Source organism: Paroedura picta, chromosome 3, assembly GCF_049243985.1.
Source record: "Paroedura picta isolate Pp20150507F chromosome 3, Ppicta_v3.0, whole genome shotgun sequence".
Classification (NCBI taxonomy): domain Eukaryota; kingdom Metazoa; phylum Chordata; class Lepidosauria; order Squamata; family Gekkonidae; genus Paroedura; species Paroedura picta.
Window position 1 is genome coordinate 43,963,118 of NC_135371.1, and position 21,445 is coordinate 43,984,562.

At 40.4% G+C, this 21,445-nt stretch overlaps 1 protein-coding gene across 22 annotated transcripts in view; it reads right to left on the reverse strand.

The window, feature by feature from the left end:
- Nucleotides 1-21,445, reverse strand: part of SLMAP (sarcolemma associated protein) — a 120,895-nt gene that overhangs the window by 65,612 nt on the left and 33,838 nt on the right. For all 22 annotated transcript variants that reach the window (XM_077325474.1, XM_077325461.1, XM_077325459.1 and 19 more), the window contains exons 3-4: nucleotides 4,775-4,922; nucleotides 1,224-1,296 (exon numbers count right to left, since the gene is read on the reverse strand). In XM_077325474.1, coding sequence (XP_077181589.1) covers nucleotides 1,224-1,296; nucleotides 4,775-4,922 — 221 coding nt within the window. The remainder of the gene's footprint in view (nucleotides 1-1,223; nucleotides 1,297-4,774; nucleotides 4,923-21,445) is intronic.

A 21,445-nucleotide genomic window follows, 5' to 3' on the forward strand; every position in this document is an offset into this window, starting at 1 on the left:
GGGACTCCCGTGCCTGCCAAAAATGGAGCTTGGAGAGACCCGGCCGGAATCGAAGATGGCCGCCAAGGGCCCGCCGAGGAGCCGAGGACGCCCCGCCGCTGCCGCCCGCCCTCTACGACGCCTCCTCTCTAAGGTCAGCTTCCTTGCCGCACGCTGCCCTGTCCCTCCCTATCCCCCACATTCTAGCGCCCATTGTATTTTGTTTACAATGAGCTCTTTTACTAGTTATATAATAATGGCATGAAACAACCATACAACTAATTAGGCTTTAAAAGATTTCCAGAAATACTTAAATTGGAAATACCCTAAATACAGCATGAACTGCTTTAGCATGTTTATTTTGACCTACATAGTTAGTTAACAAAAATTTAAATAACATCCTGAATTTATTTTGTGTTTCCATAAAAACAGATACCTGAACCATTTATTAAAAAAAAACTGGTTTAAATGTTAAATTTGAACAAATGCAAAGCTTTATGTAGAATTATTTCTATTGAACTAGTACATGTAAAAATTTAAAAGCAATTCAGCATGTATATCACCTTGGTCACTTAAATTTAATAAAACCCATAGGCACTGAAAATTAAGACACACTGATTTTAGCACACTCAAAAACAAATACAAAGGTAGCCATCCCCTGATGAATTTCAACAGAGTTTAACTCTTTTCCCGAGAGGTCACCGGGTTACCTCAGTTTTACTGTCACTCTTAACAGCATCACCTGCATTACTTGCTAGTTTCATACCAAATAGGCTATTACAATATCCCTTCGGCCACATCAAAGACATAAATAAGAATTTTAGTTTTGGTTGTGAATTGACCTGCACTGCCTATCAGGTAAATTCATAGTTCATTTATTTACTTGGATTGCTATATCTGTTGTTTTATTCCCCCCCACCCCCACCCCACACACAATACACAAATCAATAAAATATACAAGTATTTTCTCATACAACTAGGAACAATGCCCTGAATAATAAATACTAGTCTGAACCTGGAATCTGGCAGTATATAACTCGTCAGAAATGGAAAAGCACTGGGAAAGTTTCTACCTGGATTTCTGCTTTTCATGCTCCATTAAAAAAATCCATTGCTTAGGAAAAAACAATCATGATGACTCTTCCTTACAAAGACTAAATTTTGCTACCATATTTGATCACCTAGCTCTTCAATATTTAAATCCTGCTGGACATTGGAAAACCAGACATAAAGTTAACACTTACTCTGACCGTAGCCTAGCTTCCATACCATCTGGAAGAAACAGTTTTATTGTGGAAACAATGCATCCATGGGTGACTAGAAAGAACATTAACATTGTAAGTTTTAAGTAATTATTCAATCAAAATCTATGAAGAATAAAACAGCTTCAAGTATTTAACATTGCTCTAGCAGTCCTGTCATCTATAAGACTGTAAACAGTGTCTTGGATCCCTACTAGAGTTTTTGCGGGTGCTAGGAGTCTTGCCCACAGAGTATAATTTCTCTGTCTACTTCTCGTGTCAGCATAAAATGCTCTATGCATTTTCATCTGACGTGCACACAAAGGGATCGCACTCTGCAAGTGAAGTCCTTAAGTCCTCAGAAATTCTAGTTGGGATTTAAACTAATGTTGCTGTTAGGGAGATTACAAATGTTGAGGCCAGTGGCACCTTTAAGACCAACAAAGTTTTATTCTGGATATATAAGCTCTCATGTGAATGCAAATAGCCACCATAAATCTTAATTGGTCTTAAAAGTACCATTGGATTCAAACTTGGTTCTGTTGCTTCAGACCAATATGGATACCCACTTGAATCTTTCTTCATAGAGGACACCAAATTTCAGTCAAAGAAGAAATATTTTGCAACAATAATGAATTAGTAGACTGTTAAAAAAAATCTTCAGTTGTAAGAGATCTTACAAGAATTGCTTTGTAAGACATTCCTTCAAAGAATCTGGGACCCAAAGCACCAACTGCAGTATTCTGCCCATGCAAAGAGAATTTGTAGTTCTCCTTTTCTAGTAGAAGCTACTCAAGAAGTAATCCACAAAAGGTGGGTCAGCACATGTACATATATGCACTTGGGGAGGGGGGAGGGAGACAAGAGAAAGATTATGCCTCTCTACTGGTCTATACATCTATGCACACATGGAAGCACTTTGTGTTCACTCATGTGGTATACAGAATGACAATAATCTTTTTCAGAAAAGTGACTAACAACAGCAGAGTGGTTCAGTATCACATAAGGACGGCTCCTAAGAGGTTCTGTTAGAATTGCTGCTGCCAGGTTCAAGTGCCAAAGCACAGATTCCCTTATGCACAGAATCTTGACTGAATATACTCTCTGCATTCAAATACAGGCTGACGTGTTTAAGTTGGCATATGAAACTAGTGAACACCATTTGAACAAACAAATTTTGAAATGCTAGATTCAAATCTCGTAGTATCTTAGAGACCAACAAGATTTTCTAGTATGAATTTTCAAGAGTCAAAGTTCCTTTTGTTGCATCTTATAAAGGGAGAGTTGACTCCTGAACGCTTATGAAGAAGATAAGTTGGTTCTTATATGCCGCTTTTCTCTACCCGATGGAGTCTCAAAGCGGCTTATAGTCGCCTTCCCTTTCCTCTCCCCACAACAGACATCTGTGAGGTAAGTGAGGCTGAGAGAGCTCTAATATTACTGCTCGGTCAGAACAGCTTTATCAGTGCTGTGACGAGCCCAAGGTCACCCAGCTGGCTGCATGTGGGGGAGCGTGGAATCAAACCCGGCTCGCCAGATTAGAAATCTGCATTCCTAACCACTACACCAAAAATCTTGTTTGTCTCTAAGGTGCTACTGAATTCAAATTTAGCAATTATCCTGCAGACCAACATGGCTCCCCTCTGAAACTAATATGGCTAAGCCTTTCTCAACATTTTTACCATTGAGAATCCCCTGAAGCATTCTTCAGGCTTTGAGAAACCCCAGAAGTGGCATGATGGTGCAGAATATGGTTGGGAAGCATAGCTGTGCACATGGCCACTTGGGGCCCCTCCCCTTATCACCCCCTCCAGGCCCATATTTGGCTATTGGGGGGGGGTTAACAAATGTTAAAAATATACAAAACATTATATTAATTTTCAATTAATTAACTCCCTCCTATTTGGGAAACCTTTCCAGGGTCATCATGAAACCCTAGTTGAGAAAGCTTGTTCTAAGCTAAATGAGATGTTCTAGGGTAGCCAAACTTTTAAAATACACATTTATTCATTTATTGAAATATTTATACCTTTATACCTATATATATATCTGCTAGCTGTATAATGTTGAGACTGAGCTTATGTTTCCCATCCTGCTGAAGGTACTTAAGCCTAGGCATAACCAAAGGTACAAACCTCATGGAAAGAGCCAAAGGGCTCTTGGCCATTCACTCAGACCAGGGCACACAGCCTGTGGCATTAAGTGACCAAGCCCAGTCGTTTCAAGACAAGCCCAGGGTATAGGTTATTGTACTGTTTGTCTTGTTTGCTTATTTAAACTGAACTTTTGTAAGTCACTTTGGGTCCCTGCTGGGGTATAAAGTGAGTCAATAATATAAAAAAGCATTAAATAGTATCAGCACTTTGTTGCCAATGTGCTGGGGGTTCAGCCATGAATCTCACTAGGTGATCTGTCAATCTAACCTACTTCACAACTGTTCTTCTGTTCTTCTGAGGATAAGATTGAGGAGAGAAAAAAACATTGGCCTGAACTCTTTGAAAGAAGGGTGGGATAAAAATGTGATGGACAGTTAAAAGAGTAGCCTTGGACAAGCAATATTTTCATGAAGCTGTGAGGCTGGATATCACACTAATTCTCCTTAAAAATAATGGGATATAAAATGTGAGTAGTATATAAAATATTGTATTTGTGAGTTTCCTGCATTATTAGTTATTTATTATTTATTTATTTATTTAGATTTATATACCGCCCTCCCCGAATGGTTATGTAGGGTGTTGGACTAGATGACCCTGGAGTTCCTTCCAACTCTGTTTCTATAATTGCAAAGTAGTTCTATTACTCTGACTCTTTCTTGAGTAACATGTTAACTTCAAGGTTAAGAAACAGGAAAGGAAATCGGGAAAGTGTTATATCTCTTCATGGATGATATTTTAGATCATCAATACATTCATAAATCCATTTTACGAGTACCCATCATGTCAAGTTAGGTGTCCCCTTCTTTTTTAAAATGGGAAAATGGCAAATAATTGTATATTCTGTTTTGTTTTTGTTTTTCAGAAACTGAAGAATTTTGCAGTGCTTTGGCACCACTGTGAATGTAAAGAAAAACTGGGGGAAAAAATAACCACAGAAACATGCAGAGAAGTATAAGGCACAGTTAGCAACATCAAAACCAACTCAGTACAGTAACTACAGTAGCTAACATAATCAGTATAATAGAGCCCTATAAAGTTAGGCTACAAGAATATGGGATGGAAAATGAAAGAATTAACAGATGGTATTTGAACAGAGCTTTGATTGGCAGCATTCATTTGTCTTCTTACATTCTAGCTAATATCAAGGCATTTAAACTTTAGCATATCAGAGGCATCTTTACAAGTGTGTTATTATCTGGAAGAACAGACACATCTCCAGCTGGCAAAGCAATAAACACTGTTTGAACACAAGAAAGTGTTTCTGCCAGAATCCATAAATAATTCTTCTTAAGCAGATACTGACGTCAGATTCATACTACCTATTTTATATTTCTCGGAAACTCTTTTCTCGAGAATCTAAATTAATGAGGCGGGGGAGGGAATGATCCCTATCCTTACCTTTCCGCGTGTTCTCAGTCACATCTACGCCAAACTGGATGATATCACCAGAGAGAATTTCACATGGTGGGCTTTCCTCAGATCCTCTGCTCAATCTCTGACTATTTATAAAGGTACCATTACTACTCTTAGTGTCTTGAAGATAAAACTGTAAGAGAAACACACACTGCTGTAAGTAATCTGCAAGGGAAAACATTACAATGATGATTAGAATTCAAATTCTAAACTAACACATAAAAATGTTACCCAGTCCACAAAAGTGCAAGAAAAACCCCTCTATTCTTGAGTATTTTATATTCCATTAGTGGTCAGCCAAATCTCCAAATACTTGAATTGGGTTATTGGAACTGTAAATGTGCAAGATAGATCTTTCTACAAATCTGAAAAGGGCCCCAGGATTGCAGAAGACACACACACACACACACACACACACACACACAAATACTGGGGAATTCTGTTAGAGCTCTCTCAGCCCCACCTAACTCACAGGGTGTCTGTTGTGGGGAGAAGAAAGGAAAGGTGCTTGTAAGCTGCTTTGGGACTCAAGAAGCCCAGCTCTTCTCTAGCCATAATGGTAGCAAAGACCTCTGTTTTAATACTTGAATTTTTAGAATATCAGTAGAACTGTCACAAGTGGCAATACCGGAATTAATATTAACTACTACCTATAATATACTTCACTTGCATTATGACTTTTGCCTAAATATATACAAACACCTACGATGCTAAAATATTATTTCACAGCTTTTTAATCAACTGTCTTCAAATTGCGGATGAGGAATTATATGACAGTTTCTTCTAACAACTTAGATGCCATAGTTAAGACTGAGGTTATGCTGCACTATCAAACACTTGGAAATATCAATGCTTGCATGCCAGACCACTTTAAAATCTCTTCCTCCCAAGCCATGAGAAACAGAAAAACTGGACTAACAATAAAAATGGGTGGGAGCAACAGAAGGAAGGAATCAGAGGGCAAAGGCAGTATTAAACCTATCCCTAAAATACACATATGTACAACTGATTCAATTCCACAACTCAGTTTTTGTGGCACAGAATTGCAAGTTTATTTTTTCAGAAATTTTATTTTTTACATACAGGCTACACAGAGTCTACTTTTAAATGAGACAAAGAATGAATTCAATGTCATTTCAGATAATATTCTGATATTATTTTACTTTCCCCTCTATTCTAGTTGACAGACAGTATTTTAATTAGGTTTCTAGAACTGAATTTAGAAGCTGAATAATCCATTCTGAAAAGACACAACTGAAGATAACTTATCCCCATTGTCTAGACTAAGCATAGTAATCTTGCCCAGTAGGATCCCAGCTGAAGAAGAAAACAGTTTTAAGAACTCAGACACACCCATATCAGTAGAGCTTAATATTTCAGTTACATAGAAAACCAACTGAAAATCAGTAAAACATTCCTACTTCACCCTTGGGAAAATAACCAACTTCTGGTTCCCAAAGATAGGAAGACCTTGTGACCACTGGAACAAGTAACCAAAATATATTGTTGTTCCAAGCAGACAAATACTTTAAAGAAACTCTATGAGGTCCCCACAAACCACATGGCTGCTATGTCCAAAGCTGTATAAAAAGGTATGGATAGCCCAGGCTGGTCTGATCGTATCAGATCTTAGAAGCTAAGCAGAGTAAGCCCTGGTACTTGGACGGCAGAGCACCAGGGAATTCTGCAGTCATTATGCAGAGGCAGGCAATGGCAAACCTCCACTGAACATCTCTTGCTTTGAAAGCCCTATGGGGTTGCCATTAGTCATCTGCAACTTGACAAGGGAAAAGTCTATTAAAGAAACAATCTGACACACTGTGCTTTTCCTAAAAGGGAAAATGAAGTATCATTATATAATTGACCATTTGACCAAAGTTATAATGAATACATATTTTCTATTGTATGCAAGCTTTTATTAAAAAGCAGCCTTGAAATAACAAGTGAATGGTGCTTCAGGCAAATTCATATCTGCATTAAGCTTTGTATTTGCTCACTGAGCTCATATCAAGGCTCATCAGGAACCGATTTTCAACTAATCATTAAACAGCTTAGAAGCAGACACACATATTTTGGAAAGACTAACACAAAAAATCATTTGTGTTGTGAAACGTTGAGGTCAATAAGCTTATAGTTCTTAAAAGTTTCAACCTACTTTAAGTTATTCAACAATACAGCTTTATGGGATATTGGTATCTGTTAATACTGTTCCTGTCTGTTAATACTAGCCTAACACTTTATTATTATTATACAAATATAAAAGGGGTAGTAATAGTAGTCTTTTGCAACAAAACCAAGACTGACATACTTGTTGTATGTAGCATAAAGGTTTGTGAAGTACATCTCACTTTGTTAGAAACATAAAGTAGCTGTCAACTATATCCCCTCGGTTCTAAAAGAAGAAGGACCAGGCTAGGAGGACAGACTTTCAAGCATAAGACCAGAAAGACCCAGCACTTGCCTTGGGTGATAACTTCTATCAAGAACTAGAGAGGGGGAATGTGACCTTCCTAGTTCTGCTGGATTTCTCAGTAGCTTTCAATACGATCAACCATAGTATCCTGTTGATCTACCTCTCAGCACTGGGACTAAGGGGGCACCATGGTTCAAGTCCTATCTAGGAAGTCAATTAAAAAAGGTAGTGTTGGGGGATTCCTGCTGTGACAGCCATTGGACTGTGGGGTGCCTCAGAGTTCCACTTTATCCCCTGTGGGAGAGATCAGGAGGTATGTAGATGATACCCAGTTCTACTTTTCTTTTCCACTCAATTCCAAGGATGCTGTTGATTTCTGAATCACTACTAGAAGTCTTTAATAGACTGGATGAGGGTGAACAAGCTAAAACTTAATCTATCAAGAAAAAAATTGTCTGGGTTAGAAGAAAAACAGACAAGGGACTTGAAATCTCTTATGTTTTGGATGAGGTTACACTCCCCTTGAAAACCAGGTTCATAGCTTGGGAGTGCTGCTTGGCACAAGGGTCACCTTCAAAAACCAGATGGGCTACAGCAGCAGTACTTTTGTCCAGCTTCAGCTGGTGTGCCAGCTGTACCTTTTCCTGTCATAATATGATCTTGCCACATTGATCGATGCTTTAGTTACATCTAGACCAGACTACTGCAATGCATTGTACCTGGGACTACCCTTAAGAATGTTCAGAAGTTGCAGCTAGTGCAGGAGCATATGGCTCTACTGCTACAGTAATTACACTGGAGGACGGACGGACAGACAGACAATTTTAGAGAATAGGTAGTATAAAGGGAATACAGAAAGGAAAAAAGGCATTATATAATTGTGCAAATCAGAGATAATTATATATAACATAGTATATAAAACAGATAATATTTATCTACAATACTCCATCATTGTAATTTTTAAGACACTGTCTATAAAATACTTACTTCTGCGGGGGTATGCTAATATTCAAGATTTTAGATTTCAAATTGCATAACCAATTCATTTTGCCACTACATTATTGTTTTCATCATTGTTACATATTTTGTATTATATATTTTTCACCACTTCTGCATACTCGCTATTTTAACAAATAGGTAATATATCAAAGTATAAGAGGATAGTCTATTCTATATCTCATCTAATCTCATAAGAAAATAAAGATGCTTCTGCTCAGGATCCACTTCCTTACACTTTTGTATTCAAGATGCTACATTTATAGATCAGTTCTGCAGGGCCTATAAAATAGAGCTATTATACCAGGTCAAAAATAGCATGGAATGGCTGGCCTCACTGCTAGGGGAGAGGGAAGAAGGAAGTGGAAGATTGCCTCCTGCCACACTTCCCCCATTTGGGATTTTAGTCGGGGGCATGATTTTTAGTATATCAGAATGTTTTAAAAAAAAATAAATTTTGTATATGTTTGATACCTGTCCTGAGAATTTGGAAGGCCAGGATACAAATTTTAAATTATTATTACTACTATACTATTATTATTAAACAATTTCTCCTTCTAACTTTGTCTCCTGCTTACTAGGGGGCTTTCCGCACCAGGATCCATGTAGCAAATTGTTTGCTGAACGAAAAATCGCCATTTAAAATAGTGGAATTCGTCGTTATGCATACCTGCCTTTGTAGTGGGATCCAGTTGCGTTTCTATCGTTTCCCACAGACTTCCGGTCTCGGCAAAAATCGCTAGTCAGGAAGCCCTATTGCCAAGCTCGTACCGCCCCTGGCCGTCAAGCAGCCAATGGGCGGCCGTTAGCATGCTCCCAAACAGCCCCTTTCCCTTTAAGAAAGGTTTTTAAAAACACACACACGTTGCAACGAATATGCGTTGATTCGTTGCACGGAGAGATCCATCCAGCTAGCAGGTGGTGTTTGAGCTGCCGTTTCATCGTTGCCACGCTCCCCCCGAGTGAAAAAAAAATCCCCCCCCTCACGGGTGCGATTTTCTGCCGAAAACAGTGTGAAAAATAAAGGGAAAATAAATCAGCAAACGGGCTTCTGTGTTGCTTGTGCTTAGTGACTGTAAACAGAGGGACTGCAGACGGGGAAGCCTCACTGGCTAAACGGAGGCTCACCAGTGCGTTGATCTCCGCTCGCTCGGAGAAAAAAAAATGGTGATCGCTTCGCCGGAAGATCAGAGGAGAGAGCCAGGGGGAGGGACTTTGTAGAAACCACAACAATGGTAACGCACAGAACTTTCCCGCTAGTGTTGCAGATTGGTTGCAGGAGTGTAGTGCTTTCCGGAGGGTGAATCCACTTTTTGGGATTTCCCTGAAAGTGCTACAACGAAGCGCTTTTTGCAGATCGGTTTCAGGAGTGTTGCAGATTGTCAACGACGTTGTGCATAACGGCAAAACTGTAGCGTTTTCAATTAGTAACCATTGTGCAATTTTGAAGGAGTGCGGAAAGCCCCTAGGTATCCAGGTTAAATCTAGGTTTTGTTTTTGTCTTTTAAAGCCCTACAGAGCTCAGGACCAAGATAACTGAAGGACCGTCTACTCCTGTACCTGCCCAAGAATTAAGATCATAGGGAGAAGCCCTCCTAATTGTCCTACCAATCAAAGATCATATTGTGGGCACACAAAATAGGGCCTTTCCCTGCTTGTAACATTCACATGGTCGATCTTCAGGAGACAGCTGTGATTCAATAAGGCCCCATCTTTCAGTAGAGAAAACATAACTTATTTCCTTCAAAAGAACAGGTGACAACAATGGAGGAGAAGATTCCAAACTGGGTTTTGTACACGGAAAGAGAACAAATATGAGGAAGCTAGTTTATTCGTTTTGCACACTGATGAAATAACCGTTTCTTTCATTAATAAGGGATGTTAAACTAGAATAGATTCAGGTGTGTAGCTGTGTTGGACTGAAGCAGCAAAACAAAGTTTGAATCTAATGGCACATTTAAGGCCAACAACGGTTTATTCAAGGTACAATATAAGCTTTCATGTGCATGCACACTTCTTCAGATACTCCAACAAAGTGTCCATGCACATGAAAACTTAGACCTGGAATAAAACTTCACTCATTTTAAAGGTGCCACTGGACTTTAAACTAGAATGGTTATGGACAAATATATGTCACTGAACTTTTCAGGAATCATTCCAAAGATAAAACTAGCACTAATACACGAGTCATAAGAAGAGCAATATGAGGTATCTCTGAGACAGTGGGGCATCTTTCCTTATGAAACACGCATACTTTACAAAAATAGATTTTCTTTCTTACTGTCACAAATTTTGATGCCGTACACTGATTTTTCAAGGAAAACTAGATAAGAGTCCTAATTTTCAAATAATTTAGTTTATATATAGCGACTGACTTGCTACAAGACATGTCACCATAGCTACTAACTACTGTTTAGATACTTCTCTATTCTTAAAAGTTTGTCACTGATGTCTTCATAAGAACTGGCAATTATTCTTATGCTATGAATTCTAGAACGCTCCAGTACAATTATATTTCTAGAATTTTCTGCATAGTATTTTAAAGAGAACATTTGTCATTTCAAATGTCACAACTCATTCATCAGTTAAAAGTAATAGCTGTAATGAAAGAATACCCACAATGTTTAAATAGGCGTAAATTATGGTTGTAATTTTATAAAGAACCTACAGATAATGGAGAGGAAAGGATTCAAGATGTACACAGCTAACTGTGTATAAAACAAGAAACCTAAATTCAGAAGCTCATAAGTCTCTTTTACTTATATCAACCCAATGGAAAAAGTGATTTAACTACCTGCCCACTTACGGTGACCCCAATTTCAAGCCCAAATGATCCCCCCCTCACAAAAAATTTCCAGAATCTAGCCTGGCCTGGAGGAAATTCACCTAACATCACATTGGTGATTAGCAATTCCCTAGGTATGCAAGGAAGGGCCACAACAAACAAACACTGGCAAATCCCTTCCTGCCCACGCACTCACAATCTTTCTAAGTTCTTAAAATGAACTCTGCCACTGAACCACAGTCCCACCCATCTTGTTTGTTATGTTTGTTTATGTTTCAACTTATATACTGCCCCCTCTTGACCAAGTCATCATTAGTGGAAGTACATATATCAAACCATGAAGTATCTTACTAACAAATTAAGGACTTCATTTGAATGAACACATGACAATTCTAGAAACTTACAATTAAATGGCAAAGTCAAAAGACCACTTATACAGCAAATGTTATGACTATTTAACAAAACAGAAATATATAAGAATCTAATATCAGAAATCTGTACCTGAAAATCAGCCCAAGTTTAACCCACTGTGGTTTCTTTATTCTGATTCACAATTCTATTACACAAAGCCCTCCCTCAGTTCATAGTTTCTCCGCAATTCACCCACCTCCCATCTTTCAGATTGCTCCACTGTGTAAGAGTTGGAGGTTATTACTCATGGAGATCAGAACACCTGGAGGTTATTACACCCAATGCCTCAGGGAAGGGTGGTAACATGCTGGCATATTTCTAATAAACTAAGTTATTTATTGTATGGTCTAATAAATTCTAACAATTTCAGTTGCTCACTGTATTATCATTAATACTGAGAGTTTATGAGGCAATAAACATTGAAGGTTTTCCCCCATACAGAGGATGATCCTGTTGGGAAGAAATTTCTCTACCACACTACCATACTGTAGTGAAGCCAGGACTGTCTTTATTACAGGTTTACTAGAAAGTAAGCTAAAGGACCCAGTTGAATGCATTTAGAAGGCAGAAGATTCCTTCTCCATTACTGTGTGCCATGGGGGGCAGCAGGACTGCTGGTCAAGGTATCATACTCATAGTTCTTTAATGATCTCTGGCAGTTCTTGGCCCAAACTGAATTTAACCATGGCTACAGATGCACAGGGTAGAGATTTAACCTTGAAGGGGGGGGGGGTGAGGAAAAAGAAACAATTATAGACACAAGCACAGACTATTAGCTACTAATCGAAAGGCACATGAAAATGACATGGATTCCTAGATCTAAAGAGTTGCCTAGCACTGCCTTACAAAGGAAATATACTCAGAGCAAGCGTTAAGATAAGAATCAATGGAGTTCCTCCTAATTTATGGCCCTCAATAAGTCAGTAATCAAGTTTATGGCCCTCAATAAGTCAGTAATCAAGTGGATCCAGGACTGGCCCAAGTTACAGATGAGTAGTCAGTTTATATATATTCAATTTTTATAATTTTGTGAGCCACTGTGTGTTCCGAATAGGGAGAAAAGAAAGGTATAAATATGGAATTTAAAAAATGAAGCACTTAAATTAAACAATTTTCAAGGAACTAGATTATCTAGCGTGCTGCTCAATAAATCAGTTTCCTCTCTCCAAACCCAAAAGTCAAATTTATTTATTTTTATTTACAAAATTGGCACGACACTTTCCTGCCCTTACAAATGGTTAATAAGGAACAGTTGACTGTATTAAGATAACACTCCCAGATATAGGCATGCTACTTTAAATTGTACTGGTAACAGTGAGATTCAACTGCATGGAGCCATCTACAGAATTGTATATATACAAACCAAAAATAACAGCTGACAAGTTCGATGGAGCCAAAATTAACACGATTTAAACTGCACCCACTTACAGCATCATTCCAGAGAAGAGCTCTTTTTACACACTTTCTTTCCTTTCAGTCAGATGCACAGCTTTTATTCACAAAGCGGGCCCATGGAGGAATAATATTTGATAAGAACTATCTTTGAAGGACATAACAGACTAAAAGGACAATCCCTTTGAAAAGGTACAGCAATAGGCAACTGATAGCATCCAAGTCTGATATACAAATTGTGACTGGATCTGGTAGCCAACTTTCATTTTTGACTGGACAGCTACATTATCAGACGTTATATTAATTGTGTTTATAGAAAGGAAAACAGAATTAAAAGAATTAAACTCGCTACCTTCAGTACCTGCTATCTTCCCGCTTGTCAAAATTAATAATTTCCCCTGCCCCCCCACCCCACACACTTTTATGTTATGATTAAGAATCTGAATGGGTAAACAGATCGCAGGAACTAAATTGATTTTGCCAAGAAATACATAATTCCTAAACAACCTCCAATAATGTACAGTAAATACATTGTCTGTTCAAAAGATTATTTCACAAAATTTGAAGAAATTTGGGGAAATTAATGAATTCCTTTCTATAACAAAATATACACCCTCTATAGCATCTATTATAAAAGGGTCAATGCATTTTTTTAGTTTAAATTCCCACCCAAAAGAAATTACAAAAAAGAAAAAGACTGACAAGTGTTCCAAGAACTAGGAGTACTGCGGCACATTAAAAACAAACACATTTTTATGTCAAAAGTTCACTGGGAATAGATCACTTTTAAAAATAACTCTGTTACTTTTATATTTTGTGTTCTATTTGTCCATGACCATGAATAAATGAATAAAACATAACCCTTTTTAACCCCTGATGTCCTTACTACAGTTAAAACATTTTCGTTATAACATTGGAAAAATAAATGCCTATCTCCAATAAAGGTGGAAGGAGGACCCTAGTATTCTATCATTATTTGAACTCACAGCATATAAATGACAGTGGCATATGGACATTTTTAGATATTTGGAAACCTTTCATAGAAACGTATGTGTAGAGCTGCCATCACTGTTATTGTACCCTAATAAAACTGTATTTAGCTGATGGATTTTGAGGTTCCTCCTCTTGCTCTTTTTTCTGTTTTGTTCAAGAAAAAAATCCATCCGTTCAATCTTACTGACAGGTCCAGCCTCACTAACCACATGGAACTTACGTACATTGCCAGTAATCCAGTGGATATTCTTAGATCTTTTAAAATCATTTTCCTTTCAGAAAGTTGATCTACACATGATAAACTAAAACTTAATACAACTGTTTGTTAAAAGGCTTTAACAATTAAAAAGCAGTGGCAAATTAGGAGGTAAATATTTACATTTGTACTGACTTACGTAGTTAGTGTTCACTTCTTAAAAGGAAATTTGCTATAAAACTGCACCGTTTAAAAGATCTATTTCCAGCCTCTGTTTTAAACTTGAGCATTCCATTGAGCATATGAGTAATTAACTGGAAACAGAGCCAAGGAAAGAAGGGTGCGGCTTCTCTAGCTACATAACTTAAACTTTCAGTGCAAATATGCAGTTTACTCCTAATCTTGAAAGTATGACTTTCTGCCTTGGCCAAAAAAAACCCTATAAAAACCAAGAGCAAAACAATTTGGTAAATGAGAAAATCTCCTACATCTCTTATTGCATCAAAGAACAGCAACCGTATTTCCTGGATACTCAGGCAAGACACTATTTTGCTTCCTTTGGAATCAACAAATATAGGCCAAACATATGGTCAACTGTTGTGAAATATAAGGAGGATGTGCTATATTGTACACACCCAAAATATATGGGTGAGGTAATTTAACTTAGCATTCTAATTAATTTCCACATTACACCTCTAGATTTTTTGCCTGCCTACCCATCTCTTCCAAGTAATAAACATGCCAAACTAGTACGGTGACGCAAACAGGTGCCTGAACAAGCAATTAGCTTACATAGCAGTTGGCCAGTTCCCCCTGCACACTTTTTATACTGTTCTGCTTCAGAAGGGAAAAAAAGGTATAGTACGTTCATATAGTGTGTCTGTTCCAAGTACACCAATGATATAAAAAGTGTGTTCCATCATTACCCAACGTTAAACAGACTTCTAATATGGCGAGCAGGGTTTGACTCCCCCTCCTACACATGCAGCCAGCTGGGTGATCTTGGGCTCGCTACATCACTGATCAAGCTGTTCTGACCGAGCAGCGATATCAGGACTCTCTCAACCTCACCTACTATACAGGGTGTCTGTTATAGGGAGAGGAATGGGAAGGTGACTGTAAGCCGCTTTGAGATTCCTTCGGGTAGAGAAAACGGCATATAAGAACCTCTTCCTCCTCCTCCTCTTCTTCTTCATGCAACACATTCTACTTTTGTCAGGTCAGTTCACTGTATCCCTTCATGGAGAGAGGTCTGTACATGCTTTCTGTGTGCTTCAGTTTTCATCAGTTTCTTTCAGGAAATTTTATTGTCCAATGCTTCACCTTGCAAGTTGTTAAAACACATCAATCCCCTCCACCTTCCCTCTGTTAATTTGAAGCTTCTGCCTAACATATGTACACTTCATGCATCTGACTGAGTTCTGACTCATGAAACCTTATGCTCAAATAAGTTCTGTTAGTTACTTGCTTTATAAATGACAAGTAACAGAAAATACAGATGGTTTCTTACAATAGTCTTTACAAAGCCTCAAAATCTTTTTCTTGTGTTAGCTTAACTCAAAATACATCATGCAACAAGATTTTTAAGCCCTTGCTTAATGCTATCTGCTAATTTATTTAAGAATATTAATACTATTAGCCTATTACCTATTTTTAAAATAAAATTGCTTAAAATAACTTTCTTTGAAGAGTTCTCTAACCCAAAAAGTAACTTCCAGCCCTTTAAAGATTAGCTGGCAAAGATTAAATGAGGTATCACCTTGCTTGCTCTGCAAGTCTAAAAATGGCACAATCACTAGAGAAAGGTTAAATATATATCAGAGGAAGGAGAAGGAAGCAAAAAATAACAGGTCCCTCAGTATACATTAAATCAGATATTAATAGGACTGTTTGGTCTTAAAAGACTATTGCGATTGCATCAAATGCCCTTGCACCAAGATAGTTCTGTGCATGAAATTCTTAATGCAGTAACCTCATTCGTCATATGAAAGGGAACTAAGCAAGCTGCATTAGATCAGAGAAGCATGTTAGATAAGTGCAGGAAACTATAAACCTAAGTGTCATATTCCCTTTGGGTCTAGATGCCAGCAGGATATAAGGGGGTCTTTGGAGAGCTGGGCAAAGAAATTTGTGTTGACATTCATGAGTTTACTGCAGGGACAGACTGAAACTGTAACATAATGAACTGAGGTAACATCATAATAATCATTATGATTTTTCACTGACTGTATTCCTTTCTAGAGGGTGTGACTGTTCACTAATATGAGTGAAGCACTGACCAGAAAATATTATAGGGCTCCTATGGTATACCATATGGCCAATGCTCATTTTTCTGAGGTGGAATACTCTATTTCCTGAGGTCCTTTGGCCTCTTCACCCTCCTAAGATAGAACTGTCTATAGAACAGCTCTGCACTTATCTAACAGGCTTCTCCGATCTAATGCAACTTGCTTAGTTGTCTTCAGGGCTTGTATTGCACTTTGATTATGACAAAAGTTTACTGCATTAAGAGTTTCATGCACTGAGCTATCTTGGTGTAAGGGCATTTGATGCAATGGCTCCTGCCCTCTGGAAGTGGCCAGACCTAGTGTCGACCATGGTGGCACTGGGGCTCTCACGGTTTGTTGCAGGTCCCACCCATCAGGCAGGCCACAACCTGGATCTGATCTCTGGTGTGGTGTTGGAAGTGGACAATAGTTGCAAACGCCGTTCCACAGTCTGACTACTACACCCTGAAGGCCCATCTCAGAATTCTACCCCTGCCCTGTGTGCATGGAGGGCATATTTTAGACTAATCAATCCAGAAGTATTCCTGAATCTTTGCAGGAGCTGATGCCCCCTAGCTGGAAGAGCTGGTCAGCGATTAGGATAGCCGAATACTGGCTACCAATGATAAGATCATTCCCAGATGTTATCTCAGACTTCAACGGGAGCTGGCATGATTAGAGCAAGTTTGGAGGAAAAATCAGAATGAAGCTTCAAGAATATCTTATAGGATGCTTATGAGAACCTATGAGATGGCAATGAAAAAGGTAAAACGTGAGTTTTGCGCAGCTTCCATCACATCCAGGAGGTTACATCCAGCACAATTATTTAGGGTAATTCAGTCCTTTATGATCTTCAACGAAGGGCATTAAAATGTTAGTCAGATATCAGCTGTGAGGCATTTGCAAGCTATTTTACAGATAAAATCTTGATGTACTGCTGTGACCTTCCCCCAACTATTAATACAAAGTGAACTAAAGGCCCCTTGGCCAACTTTGGAGGGAGTATTTGAGGGCTTCAGGCAGCTCATGCTTATTGAAGTTGATAGGTTGCTAGCTTCAGTAAGGCTGACCACTTGCCTATTAGATCCCTATCCCTCATGACTGCTCAAAATGAGCAATGAGAGGATAGGAGATTCTCTCCAGAAGATTATTAACCTCTCCCTCATAATGGGAGAATTCCTGGAGAGACTGAAGGAGGCAGTGGTCCACCCCTCGCTGATGAAGTTTCCATGCTGGATCCATTCCAACCTTCCGACCTGGTCATGGTGTGGAAACAGCACTGGTTACACCAATAGATGACCTCTGGACTGAGGCAGGTTGGCACTGCTCATGTTACTCGATCTCATGGCAGCATTCAATATAGTTCATCATAAGCTTCCAGCTCATTACCTTACCAACGATGGGATACAGGGGACAGCCCTTCAAGGACTAATCTCCTTTCTCTGGGGCCACCAACAGAAAGTTGCTCTTGGGGAGATGAATTGCAACAATATCATCTCTGGTATGGGGTACTGCAAGGCATGGTTCTCTCCCCAATCTTGTTTAACATCTTTATGCACCATCTTGCACAGCTGGTTCAGAGGTTTGGGCTTGTGTATCAGCAATATACAGGCAACACGCAGCTCTATCCCCTGAAGGATGACCACCCTGATTCACCCCCAGACAACTCTGCCAGATACTTGGAAGCAGTGATGCCTAAAACACAAATCTTCAAAAATGGAGGTCCAGTGGCTGGGTAGGAAGGGACCGAACTAGGAACCATACCAGCCCAGTCTGGATGGGGTGCAACTATCAGTTACAAGCTCAGCCAGAAATCTGGGTGCAATCTTCAACACCTCCCTATCTATGGAGGCACAGGTCACAAGAGTGGCATGATTAGCATTCTTCCACCTTCACCAAGTCAAACTACTAACATCCTACCTGGCCTCCCAAACACTTAGCCATAGTCATCCATGTGATGGTCACCTCTAGGCTAGATTTCTATAAGTCACTCTACATGGGCCTACCCATATCCTTGTTCCAGAAATTACAGCTGGTCCAAAACATAGCTGCCAGAGTCCTCAACTGGAACATCATGGAGGACACACATCTGACCTGTACTCTGCCAGCTGCACTGGTTACTAGTTGAACTCTGGATCAAGTTTAAAGTATTACTCATAAGGCTATTTGCAGTCCTAAGTATCTGAGAGACTATCTATACCCTATGGAGAGTACTTCACCCTACTAACACCAATCAGCTGGTGGTCCCTGGCCCCAAAGAGGTACATCTGGCCTCAACCAGGGCCAGGACATTTGCCATCATGGCCCCCATTTCATGGACCAAGCTCCTTGAACAGATTCAGGCCCTGCCAGAACTGGCACAGTTCCACAGGGTCAGTAAGACAGAGTTCTTCCTCTCTGAGTTTTTGGTTGGGACCAATGAAACAGTAACACTGACTGGGCCCTCCCTACTAGGAAGATGTCCTCGGATTACATTCTAGTTCAGGAAGAAAAAAAAAAAAACTCTGTGACTGTTGACACTACCACCTGCTACTAAGACTCAGTACCCAAATTATTTGCTCATACAAACTAATTTTGATTGCTAGTAATAGAATTAATTAACTGTTTTAACAATTTTATGTGACTTAGATATTGTACACCGCCCTGTGCCAGTCTGCTGGGAAGGAGGTATATAAATTAAATAAATAAATAACATACATATTTTGCAACAAATATCTCTCAGACCTCTAGCTCTGGGGGATGGGGTGGCTTGCATGAGCTATTGCAGTGGTCCCCAACCTGCGGTCCGTGGCCCAGTGCCGGGCCGCGAAGGCCAGGGTGCCGGGCCGCGGTTCCCTCTCCCCGCCCCCCGCACAGTAAAAAACTTCCCAGGCCGCAAGCTTGCAGCCCGGCAAGCTTCTTACTGCTGGAGTGGGGGGAGAGGGAATCAGGGCCGCGCCGCGCATGCGCAGCCCGGCCGTGCATGCGCTCATGCGTGCTGCGTGGCCAAAATCGCGCATGCGCGGCACTGCGCGGGCGTGGCCGTCGCCCTGCCGGTCCCCAGCCGAAAAAAGGTTGGGGACCACTGAGCTATTGGAAACCATCAAGGCAGCAAAGTGCTCACTATGCTGGTTTTCTTCAAAAAACCAATCTAGAATTCTGACTCTGTAGCAAAATATGAGATTTCCACCTCCACAACCAAGAAGAACTAGCTTAGTGTAGTGGTTAAGAATGGTGGCCTCAAACACTGGCTATTTCTGATGCTTCAACTGATGGGAAAATGTTAGAAAAAAATCTCCCTGCCTCAAGAGGCCATTAATAGGCCAGCACTAACAATACAATTGTACACTACAACAATGTTTTACCAGACACGTGAATTGTTTCCCTAACATTAATTTAAATAAGGATTAATCCCTGGTGGGAAATTCACACTATAAACAAAAACATTTGTCTCTTTGACCACTGTAAACCTCCATCAATTTTCTATCTAGCTACTTGGTTTATAAAATGAAAATTGAAGCAGCTGCCAAAGTTCTGGTTTATATTCTTGCCTCCAAGGTAACAGGTTTCTAGTTGAAGAATTTATTATATTTTCAGGGGGGAACACAAAAGTTAAAATTTAACTTTTGGGACACATTGATCAATGCCCACAAAGGATGCAGACCAGACAATCATCTCTGCATCTCCCACACTGCTTGTAGTGTATCATCTGCCCAGTTAAAAGTAAGCAGACACGGACCAATGAATAATGACTGTGTACTAGGGGTCTTGCTTATAAGCAAATACAGCTTTAAACCTTCATGCCATACAGTGTCTATATTAACATTGTCCCTGCTCTTTGAAAAAGATAATTAGTTATAAAAGAACACCACACTACAAAGATACAGGAGAAAATCCTACAAGCAGATGCCCTGAAGTGCTGACAGAACTTTGTAAAAGCTCTTAATAAGTTATGACAACATTACAACCAAAAAGGAAAATTTTAGTGAAGTCTAAACAATCTTTCCAAGATAATAGCAACTGAATAACACTACTTACTAGTTTTCCATGCCTCCAGTTGATACCACATGTTTATACTACAAAATCATCAGCTTTTCCTTTACTTTCTCCAGATGAACTGAAAATCACTGGAAAAGGTTGAAGACAAGAAGTTGTCTTATAGACCCATTATGCACGGGGGTTTTAGCGCACATTCGGGGTGGAATGGCGGCGACTAAAATCACGGATAACGCACGGAGCCGGCTGCAACCGGCTGCAGCTTCGGTGCATGCCGCCGAAAAAGCCGCGTCAGTGAAACGCGGAAGAAAGCGCAGCTTCCGGGTGAGCGGGGCGCAACCAGAAGCGGCGCCCGGATCGGCGCGTGCATAATCGGTTACTCTGGGTTTTGCCGCCGTCGCGCCCCGCCCCGTGCATAACCGGTATGCGTCGCGTCTTCCCCCTCCGCGTTTTCCATGTGACCCGAAATCGCCGTTTCGGCGGCCGTGCATAATGGGCCATACTGAGTCATACCCTTGGTCTATCAAGGTCAGTACAATCTATCCTTGACTGGCAGTAACTTTCTTGTACTCCAGGCAGAGGTCTTTTACATCACCTACTACCTGATCCTTTTACCTAGAGATGCTAGGGGTTATACCTAGAACCTTCTATGTGTAAAGCAGCTGCTCAACCAGTAAGCCATGGCTCTCAAAAGTAAATGAGATGGTGTATTTGCATCTTTATACTGATGGCAAGCCTCTCAAAATTTGGCCCATTCAATCCAGTTGTCTCTTAACGCAGTGGTCCCCAACCTGCGGGCCGCGGCCCGGCACCGCAGCTCCCTCTCCCCGCCCCCCCGCAGTAAAAAACTTCCCCGGCCGCAAGCTTGCGGCCCGGGAAGCTTCTTACTGCGGCAGGGCGGGGAGAGGGAATCGGGGCAGGGCCGCGCCCGTGCGGGCGCGGCCGATGTGTGGGCGCAGCTCGCGGGGCGCGGCCCGATGCGGGGGCACGGCCGATGTGTGGGCGCGGTTCGCGGGCGTGGCCCGATATGGGGGCGCGGCTCGATGTGCGGGCGCGGCTCGCCGGCGCGGCCGATGCGTGGCCGTGGACCGCGGGCCGCGCCCCAATGCCCTGCCAGTCCCCAACCTCAGAAAGGTTGGGGACCACTGTCTTAACGTGCAAAAAAGAATATCTCCATTAGATTAAACTTGAGGTCAGAAACCAGTGAAAAACTGCTGGATCTTCATTA